Below are 11,092 nucleotides of genomic sequence, written 5' to 3' on the forward strand. Positions count from 1 at the left end.
CCACAAGGTAAGGGTCACGGTAATACAGCATGCAGGAATCTCTAACGCACCAAACTTTGTTAAGCCGGCTCTATACATAACAATAGCTGCCGCGCGCTTTCCCCGCGCCTCCATTTTTAACTAAGGGCAAACCCAATCATTCGTGCCCAAAACGAATGAATTGGTTGTGAGCGTCACCTGGCTGTTTCGGCAGACTGCAATACAGTCGGTCTCGAGGGGTTAAATAGCGCTTTACTTTAATTTTAAACCAGCTCTTCTCTTACCAGTAACCTATAGCCCATAGTCATACTTTAATAATCAGATGTTATGATCATTTTAAGCTACACCTCACCGGCAAGCACGCACGCAAATGCTGGTTTTGCACATCTACAATAGGCTATTAATTGGCCAGGCTATATATAATAGGCTTAGGACTGTATTTTGCCTTCGTGCAACTTCAGTTGTGCTCAATCTAAATTATTGCCAGTAAGGATAGGTCATTTTACCAAATGGCGAACCTCGAAAATTATTTAGGATAGAGCCGTGTCCATTACGCACTACAGTTATAGGCTATAGGCTATAGGCTATTGTTTTATTTGAGTGTTTTTTGTCCACCATGGCAAACATTGAAACGTTCGCTCTACACTTATGTATTTCCAATCGGCTTTTACAATAAGCTACAGCTGCGCCGATGATCACCATGAAAACTTGTCTAACTGCTTACACTTACCCGAGTTGCGCACGCAACTTGCACAACAATATACCGATATTTAGCAAACACATGTATTTCCAGCTCTCAAAACTGATGAGGTCCGATCTCAGTGGCCTCATAGCTGCCTACAGCCATGCCTAGTATAAGCCTAATGATAGCCTAATAGTTATGACATTAATAGCCTATTAATGACCTCATGTCGGAATGGCACGTTGTTTGAAAAAAAAGTTAAATACCGCCACTGCGACCATGTAAACAGAAAATGTCGGAGTATGGGACCTTTTCCATAAAGAGACATGCCTCCACTATGACAATTGGACGTCAATGTCGGAGTGGGGATACATATGTCAGAATTAACGGCGGATACCAGCTGGGTAAAACATTCGAAAACTCTGCAACTGCGATCTGAGAGGCTGAAGGCCCCGGTACAGTCCACGCACCCGACTTGTCGTGCGACATGTTTATGCTTGAATTTTAATGTAATATGAGGCATGATTGTATCTTCAGTGGTAAAAGTACTAAACAAAATAATAGCTGTGGTGAAAAATATTAATTTCTAATGTGAAAATCTCTTTTTCCTTTGCAAAATTGGGACGGGTGACATTCTAGGCTTACATAACAATTACCATGTCGGATAGTGGTGGAATTGTGCAAGTGCCCAGGTGATCATACCTCTTCCTGTTTTGTTGAATGGCGGTGTTTACAACTCTCCCTGAAAGCAGATGTATCCTTATAGTTGTAAGGGGACGATTACGAACAATTTGATTTTATCAATAAGCACCAAAATGCCGTTTACACCGATTTTAGAACAGCTAAGGGGCGTTGTTAGGCATGACGCGCAAACGGAGTTATCCATAGACATCTATGGAGTTATCAGAGAGAGTTAAAAAGCGGAGCGATAGAAGGCTAATGATTATGATGATTATTTTGGTAGCCTAATCACGAACGTTCATTCTCTGCAGACAGGCCAGGGCATTGTGACGCAAACAGCTGTTTCATTAGGTCATAATAGCTAGGCCCTAGATTTCGTGGTAATGTGCTAAATATTCTCAGATTAAACGTAACCTCATTTGAGCAGGTCGACATTGCAATTCCTCAACATTACAGGCCAAGCCTATACAAACCTAACAATGTCAGAAGGAAAAGAGGTAAGCTCAGAAATAGTCCGACTCAAGAGCTATAGCCTATTCTAAATAGGCCATGTATTTGAAGTGTTACGATTTGAGATAAAATGTCGCTCTTTGATTATTAGTCTGATATTGTTACTACAATTAATGCTCTTGTAGGCATAAGTGAATTGAATGTTGAGCAAAACAAACTCTTGTAGGCTAGTTGGCCAGAACATGTCTGAATAAATGTGAAAGGAAATAATATGTATGCTTGTATAGTATGCTTTAACATGCCGATGAAAAAGTTTTTGGTCCGTTTTTGTTTACTCAGGGGACCAAAGAAGACGTTTGCCAGCTTCGTTCCTGCACAGTGGTCCGGACAACTCGTCATTTCCTGATCCCAGCCCTCAGAGAGGTTCTATGTATTCCTATCACATACGTGATTCCATGTGGAACAGCAAGGTCAGGGCAACTCACACCTCAGTATGCACAGTAATCACGGGAATGACTATTCTTTAAAAAAAAAAAAAAAAAAAATACAATGCGTAGGCTATATTTATTACATCGATCATCTAGTGCATCTGTAAAGTAGAGCTTCCTGATTGTAAATCATGCCCAAATATAGGCTAATCCTTGTGTGAAATTGTGGCTCTTATTTTTACATTTATGTCAACTGTAGTTTACCTTTGCAGTACATTTTTGCTAGATATCTACATGTGTTTATGCCTTGGAACAGGGCAAGCACGTCAGATGCCAGAAAGGATGGAGAGTTGTCCTTGGAGCAGGGAAATCTGGGCATTACAGATGAAATGCTTTTGGCGCTAAACAAAGAAGCCGATGAGATTCTGCAACAACGTGTTGGTATAGTCAATGGTGTGCCGGTCTTAATAGAGGGACCCTTGAGGGCTGGACATGCCAAAGCTTCTGGACTAACACTCTCAATTCCTTTGCTGGATCAGCTGACCGGCACTGAATTTAGAAAAAGAACAACCGAGCAAGTGAGTGAGGTTTTGTTCACAACTCTCGCCAATGATTCCTGCCATGAGTCAAATATGAAAGCAGAGAGCCAGACAGACCTCTATGAGCTTCTTGCCTTCCATCCACCCGGCTCCCACTCACAGTCTATCGCTGAGGATCTTGTTGATGATGTTGTTGATGATTTTGTCGGTGATATTATTGACTCCATGGACAAAGACTTGGGCCAAAACGTTCACTCAGCAGCATATGACATTGTTGGATATGTCGTTGCGGGGATGAAAGATCTTGTGGAGGCAACACGAGTCATGGGAGGTGTCTCTATGAGATGGATCTGCGCAACATCGGAAACAATGTTCAGTGCCATTCAGAATGCGGTGAGGAAATTGTTTTCCAGATCTGTTTACTCTGACAGTAAAGAGGAAACAACAATGGCTTCCGCCAGACATATCATAAGCCAAGTGATTGTGTCCATGCAGGGTGATATTTCTGCACTTAAGAGTGCAGATGATTTAGAGCAAATGGCATTGATTGAGAAGATCCTCAGTGCTATGTTGAGTGAAGTCAGAGGGATTGGAATGGAAACAAAAAAGGACAGCTCACAAAGCCCTCAATCGCCTCACTTCTTAAAAACAGATTCAGTTTCAGACTCAGAAATTGAAGACCTAACCAAAGGTCATGTCACTCCTGTTCCCCTTGTAGTGGGTGTCAACATGGAAGGCTCTTCATTGTCTCCTGCATGTGCCAATGAAGCAATCACCCAAGTGGTGGACACTGTTTTAGAATGTCAAAGATGTGAGAGACTTGTTCCTTTGCCAAACCAACTGGAGAGATTGATCTCTCAATCAAAAATGAGGGCATTCTCCCATGATTTCCAGACTATTTCTGTGCCAGTGGGGAAGAGTCTTTCAGACTCCATTCTCTGCAAGTTACCGGCCAGAGCTGAGAGACAGAATGAAGCTCCACCTGCATTTATTTACGGATATGTAGAGCAGGCTGTGAAGCAACTCGTGTCATCGTGGTTGTTGCCCTCAGCATCTACTGAGGACCAAGAATGTTCCCCGCAGAACCTAGAGACCTCAACATCACCCTGTATGCTCACAGAAGTGATGGTCAAAGAGGTGGTGACTCTCTCTACAGAGTTTGAGGGAAATGCTGCTTCTGCCAACAGTGACAACTTCAAGTATGACTATGCCTCCCTAGTCTCCATGTTGGTCATTCGACTTTTGAAGAAAGTTGACAGCTTACGCACTCCCAGCACCCATCAGGACGGAGTTCCGGATAAAGTTCTGGATATCTCCAGACAATTGATCCAGAAGATTCTGTGTGAGCTTGACACACGTTTTGGTATCGCAGGTGATGAAAGTCATCCGCAGCAAGTGAATTTTCACCTGATGTACCGAAATGTGTACAAGGATCTTACTAAAGAGTTTGGGTCTGAAGATGTGCTGTGTTCTGCCCTGGAATCAGAAGATCCATCTTTTGAGTCTTCTCTTGTGGAGAAATTGACAGGAGAGATTGTAAAAACTTGTAGCCAAACAAACGTAGCAGCTTCTGAACCCAGGATCTCAACAATTAAAGCTGCAACTGGACTCCAGGAAAATACCAAAAAGAAAATTATTCCATCCTGGCTGAAGATGGCTAAATTCAGTTGGAAGGTAAAGTATGATGCTTATAATTGAGCTAGGTTGGTCATGGAGTGTTGCAATAAACAATATAGAGTACTAGAGTATACCTTTTACTCATGATATAGCTATGTTTTCTTCAGAAATCAAAGAATGAAGCACAAAGTCTTGACGGTGAGGGCTCTCTTATTCCAAGCACAAGTAAGTTCATGATGATATCCAAAGCATCACCTCAACTGGATTGAACAATTTTCACATTTAGGATATACAGTACAATATAAAATAATCTTTTACCTGCTCCAACGTAACCAGCTTTGAATGAAGAAGATATATAGAACACTCTGTTATTCACAGGTACCTCTCAGGTTCAGGCCATGAAGACCGAGCTAAGGGAGACTCTGGCCGAGGTCACCAAGGCTCCTGAGTGTGCAGCCAGCCGTCTGGAGATGGCTCAGGACGAAGAGACCACAGGGTGCTGTTTCTTCAAGATGCCCAAATTCAAGTTCTCCTTCAAGGTAGAGATCAGTTTATGTAACGCGTCATTGTAATGTGTCTATTATGTGGACTAATTGTGATCTGACAGACTAGTGAGTGAAGGACAAATCGGTTCAGACTGATGTGAGTATGCAGATAAAATATTTCTTCATTAATCAATTTCTGAATTTGAAGTAATGGTTTTCTTTCTTCATTAGAAAATAATGAGAGGAGCTAAAGTTGGGCATTACCACAATACCTCATTTGAAGAGCAGAACAGTAATGTGCCAGGTAAGTAAAAACGACTAAAACATGTGATCAAAGTCTGGAACACATTCATGTATTCATTCATTTTAATTTGGATGGCATTCTTTGATACATGGCAAGTGTTGTTTTTGTTCTGTGTCATTTTTTTCCAGACTGTGAGACTCCGCTGAAGGAGGAGCAGGATTAGATTGCATCTGGGCTTGCCAAAACATCATGTCCAGAGATGGGACTTTCTGACTTAAGTCACCTACACAACAAAATGATCATAGTTCATTAAACATGTTTCATCAAACATGAGATCAGTTTCGTTGGACATGTTATTCCATGCATGTTGATGTGATTTTGAAACAATTTTTTTAAATACAATGACAATGGTTTCATAGGATGTATAGTGGTGCAAGAAAATGTGAAAATCCCGGGGGTCCACCACTCAAAACAACCCCAGGTGGAACGTCAGTCTACATCACTCATTGAAAGTTCGATAGTATAAAAATAAAAGTCCTACTAGGCATAGTGCCGTTCTAAGTGAATATGGTAAATATAAATACAGCAAATAAACAAATATAAAACAAACCTGTGGTCACCTACTTAGGGGCGCCACAAAGGCGATGATAAGCAGACACTCTGAATGCCTTGTGACTAAAAGCAGCCAGTGATGACCTGATGACCATCATGGCTGTTCAACTGCTCAAACGTTTCATGTTTGTGAAAGAGCTCTGTGCTCATTTCATACTCATGCTCACATACAATTTGTTTTGTGTCGAGGTAGAGAGTTCAGACATTTAGGAAAAAGATAAGTAATACTGTAAAATAAGTCAAAGTCAAATTAATTTCTATAGCGCAGTATCATACACAGTGGTCATTCAAAGTGCTTTAAAATGAATAATATGAAATACACATATAATAGGGTTTATTATGACGTTGGTCCACTCTTTGCAGCTACAACAGCTTCAACTCTTCTGGGAAGACTTTCCACATGGTTAAGAAGTGTGTTTATGGGATTTTTTTACTATTCTTTCAGAAGCGCATTTGTGAGGTCACACACTGATGTTGGACGAGGTGACAGGCTCTCAGGATCCTCTCTATTCATCCCAAAGGTGTTATATCAGGTTGACGTCAGGACTCTGTGCAGGCCAGTCAAGTTCATCCACACCAAACTCTGTCATCCTTGCCTTTATGGACCTTGTTTTGCGCACTGGTGCACAGTCATGTTGGAACAGGAAGTGGCCATCTCCAAACTTCTCACAAAGTTGGGAGCATGGAATTGTCCAAAATCTCTTGGTTAATGCTGAAACATTCATAGTTCCTTTCACTGGAACATTATTTACAATACATTATTCATTCACAAAGAAATTAGATGTCCTTAAAGGTTGAATATTTCCTCATTTTTTAATTTAAAGGGACACTTCACCGATTAGCATTAAGCTTTGTATCTTTAGAAAACCAGTCATGTTTTTGAATGGTCATGCATCATTCCCTCAGTTTGCCTTGAGATGGGAGAAATATGGATTTCAATGTTGGACTTCCTGCTTTCAATGATGTAAAAATCATCATTTTACATCATTGAAAGCAGGAAGTCCTATTCATGAGTTTCATTGAAATCCGTATTTCTCCCATCTCAAGGCAAACTGAGGGAATGATGCATGACCATTCAAAAACATGACTGGTTTTCTAAAGATACAAAGCTTAATGCTAATCGATGAAGTGTCCCTTTAAGGCATTAAGATAAATCTCCAAAAGATGATTTTATATTGTCAACTTTAGCATGTGTTCCAGTACTTCTGGAGGGCACTGTATATACTGTATATAAATCAGCACATAAAAAATGCATAAAACATAAAAACAAGAATAAAACAAGGAGTTAAGTTTAAAGTTAAGTTTAAAATCCATCAAATTCCTTTTGATTCACTGACATGGGTATAGACAGGCTGTTCAATGCAACGGGTTTTGAAATGTACATGTACAACGACAGCCAAAGCACAGATGTGTACCTATAAAACATCAAGTTTCACTTCTGCGCTCAACGGTCTCTGTGGGCATTTTGAATATACAGTACATCCTTCTTGTTCTGGTGTGTGAGACAGTACGTTGAACATTGCCCTCAGAGTATCTAGGCTTTAACAGAAGGGCATCTGGACCAACTGCAAGTCAACAATGTCTTGCAGTTGGTCAAGTATGACAATGTGTCAAAATATACATGGACTTGTTGAATTTCAATTATCATAAGTAGTTATCTGTGTGTGTGCGTGCGTCTGTGTGCGCACGCCCATGTGTGTTAGTGGGTGTGCGTGAGCGTGTGTGTGCATGTTTGTGTGCATACTGTATGTCTATCTGGGTGCTAATCACCATAGACAGGGACACTCACTATATGACCACAACTAGTCTATATTCTATAGCAAAAGGCACACACTTATGCACATATTTATGCCGTTTCAACGTCATTGTGTTATACAAGTGACATAGAAAGTCGGCATTCAGATATTTAAAGACGATGACTTTACAATTGTTGTGCCACAGTATTAAGAAGCATTGAAGCATTGTAACGCATTCATGGAGGGAACAAAGCGTGGTTCATCTCGAAGCATAGCATAAGATACGTACAACTTGGCTCCAAATTCTACTGGTCTCTAAGCATAGTCTTCTTTAGAAAACATGTGACAACACTGTTAATTGTATGAACATGTCCGAGTTCTAGCAAAGGCTCATGGGAACACAATAAAATGTTGACACCAAGATATCCCAAGTGTTCATTTGCCGTTCAGTGCTGGTGTCTCACATCTGTCATGTCTGTTGGACAAATTAAATGTTTTTTGTTTAGTAAATCAATGACAAACCCTCTTCTCCATACGCTTTTCCTGTTTTATGTAGCGTAATATGATTTGATAAATTGGCCCTAACTTCTGACAGTGATAGTGTAGTCTTCTTTATGTCTGTCCCATTCTCTGTCTGGGCGTTCAGTATTTTTGAGCCTCTGTTAGTGTGTGTGTGTGTGTGTGTGCGTGTGTGTGTGTGTGTGTGTGTGTGTGTGTGTGTGTGTGTGTGTGTGTGTGTGTGTGTGTGTGTGTGTGTGTGCATATGTGTGTGTGTGATACATGTGTGTGAAAGGTTGTTTACGAGGATTCATTTGTGTGTGCATGTGTGTGTGTGCGTGTGTGTGTGCGTGTGTGTTTGTTAGTGTGTTTGTGTTGGGTATATGCACTAGAGTGTGTGAGCAAGACAGTAGCCACTGTTGTGATGACTGTCCTTCACTGACCGGAAAGTCCTGTGACAGCTGGCCTGATACATGTATCGCTACCACCATCATTATATCGTTATTATAATCCTGTTGCCTCATGCATACACACACACGCAAACACAAACACCACACACACACACACACACACACACACACACACACACACACACACACACACACACACACACACACACACACACACACACACACACACACACACAAACAACAAAAAACAACCATGTCTCAACTAATCATGGACAGAGTGAGGGAGAGAGGTAGGCCATCTTGCCTCCTGCCTGGCCAAGCATGAAGGGAGATGAGGAGGAGGATATTTCTACACAAACACACACACACACCTCTGTCAGAAGATACAGATAGATGCGTGATAGATGAGGCAATATCTCTCACCTGACTGTTCACACTGTGAAGGTCATGCACTCAAACACACACACACACACACATACACACACACACACACACACACACACACACACACACACACACACACACACACACACACACACACACACATACACACAGAGACACTCTTAGATTCTCCATTCTTTCTATGCTGTAATAACTTTCCTTGCTTGGCCATATCAGATAATCATTATGACCTCGATTATGTTTGCGCATGTGTGTGTGTGCATGCGTGTGGGTGTGTTTGCATGCGTGCGTGTACGTGTTTATGTGTGTGTGTATGTGTGTGTGTGTGTGTGTGTGTGTGCAAGTGCATGTGGCCGACGGATCAAAATGAAAAATGTATTGTATTGTGTATTGTAAATGAATTGTACTGTATTTGTGTCAGGCACAAACCAACTCCTCCCCAGGGAGGCAGTATTTCTGATCAAATTATTTTTATTTGATTAGGATGAAGGAAATAACTTCATATTTTGTGTCAAAATACTTCAGTGTTTTGTGTTTTATGTAATTGTAATGTAATATGCACTGTCAAACAGAAAGTCTCCAGCCTCGTGATAATGCTCAAAGACAGACTGACCGATTAGACAGACTGACCGATTGAGGAGTGTTGTAAAATATACACGCTAAAGCTGTACACAGTGATTAACCGGTGATGAAATCGCCAAACCTGTATAGTTTCCCTTTAACTTAATCACTTAATTACTTGATCAAATTGGGTAATCACAGCATGAATCAGTTTTGCTAACTGGAAGAGAAGTATACTGTACAGTATACTGATAGATTTCATGCTCAGTTGAAAAAAGTGTTTTTAAAATTGTCAAAGAAGAAGTGAGGAAGTAGTGAATTGGAGGCCCTACATTTTTTTCATGTGGTGCTGTGAAAGTGGAGGAATTAAATTTTATGTGGTGCTGTGAAGGCAGAGGAACTATTTCTCCATGAGGTGCTGTGAAGGGGACTTTCTTCGCCAATGTTGTGAAGACATGCAATGAAACAATGTGACTGTAATTGTGTGTGTGTGTGTGTGTGTGAGAGAGAGAGAGAGAGAGAGAGAGAGAGAGAGAGAGAGAGAGAGAGAGAGAGAGAGAGAGTGCTGTGTGTGTTTAAAAACAAAAAGTGGCAAACGTTCTCGAATTTGAATGCACCTCTGTATCCCAATGTGTATTCGTTAGGCTAATGTGTATGTAGGCTATTTAAATGTCTAATCCTATATATTTTTCCTTTTCTAAAATAAATCGTCAAATTATTGGCTTGATGAATAAGTGTTGTAAAATTGCTGTTGGGTCGCGACTGAGCTGGTATATTCAAATTTGGGGTCACGGGGTAAAAAGGTTGAGGACCACTGGGGTAGAAGTCCAAATACCTGTGTAGTGTTGCACTTCACATGCAACACTACTCACTCACTGTCTGTCCCCCACACACACCATACTCACACACACACACACACACACACACACACACACACACACACACACACACAGATATACTATACCATACACACTCCAGGCATACTCACTATAGGTAGTGATCTCTGGGCTAAGCTAGTGGGGTTTGTTTGTGTGTAAGAGAGTGAGACAGGGCAAGGTTGTCAATGACCTGGGCAAAGGAATGGAGATCACACACACACACACACACACACACACACACACACACACACACACACACACTACCTGCTGAAAGAAATCTTTTAGTGAAGAAGTGAAAATATTATATGCATTATTGACAACTGCCCATAAATAGTTGAACATTTCCACAGATGCATTCAGTCAAGGCCCTTTCACTCACTCACACACACACACACACTCTAGAACAGGCCCTTTCCCTTTACATTCATTCACGAGCTGAGGAGGGGAAATCAAACACACACACACACACACACACACACACACACCCCAAACACATATATGTACACACACATGGACATGCACACAAACACATTCTCTCACACACACACACACACACACACACACACACACACTCCTATCTCTCTTTTCTCTCCCTGTCGCTCTTTATCTGCACCCTCCATCCTTTTTTGCTGAATGAACTTGGAGGGGAAGGGGCCTGTTCTATTGTGTGTGTCCCCCCTGCATGTGACGTTCCCCCTGGTCCTCTGTGGACGTTCCCCCTGGCCCATAGTGGACGTTCCCCCTGACGTTCCCCCTGGTCCTCTGTGGACGTTCCCCCTGACGTTCCCCCTGGTCCGCTGCGGATGTTCCCCCTGACGTTCCCCCTGGTCCACTGTGGACGTTCCCCCTGGCCCATAGTGGATGTTCCCCATGGTCCACTGTGGACGTTC

At 41.7% G+C, this 11,092-nt stretch overlaps 1 protein-coding gene across 1 annotated transcript; it reads left to right on the forward strand.

The window, feature by feature from the left end:
• The first annotated feature begins 3,461 nt into the window (after positions 1-3,461).
• LOC134064204 (uncharacterized) lies at positions 3,462-5,384 on the forward strand. The gene is made up of 5 exons (XM_062520036.1): positions 3,462-4,433; positions 4,544-4,601; positions 4,755-4,915; positions 5,093-5,165; positions 5,294-5,384. Exons 1-5 carry the CDS (start codon positions 3,489-3,491, stop codon positions 5,326-5,328), a joined length of 1,272 nt encoding a protein of 423 aa, XP_062376020.1. The 5' UTR covers positions 3,462-3,488; the 3' UTR covers positions 5,329-5,384.
• Positions 5,385-11,092: the final 5,708 nt, after the last annotated feature.

The sequence above is a fragment of the Sardina pilchardus genome, chromosome 18 (assembly GCF_963854185.1).
Source record: "Sardina pilchardus chromosome 18, fSarPil1.1, whole genome shotgun sequence".
Classification (NCBI taxonomy): Eukaryota; Metazoa; Chordata; class Actinopteri; order Clupeiformes; family Clupeidae; genus Sardina; species Sardina pilchardus.

Excerpts from the sequence above, each read along its gene's own strand:
- LOC134064204 (XM_062520036.1), top strand. The coding sequence starts at position 3,489 with ATGGAAGGCTCTTCATTGTCTCCTGCATGTGCCAATGAAGCAATCACC. Across the intron at positions 4,602-4,754 it reads CTCTCTTATTCCAAGCACAA|GTACCTCTCAGGTTCAGGCC; the intron begins GTAAGTTCATGA and ends TGTTATTCACAG. Across the intron at positions 5,166-5,293 it reads GCAGAACAGTAATGTGCCAG|ACTGTGAGACTCCGCTGAAG; the intron begins GTAAGTAAAAAC and ends ATTTTTTTCCAG.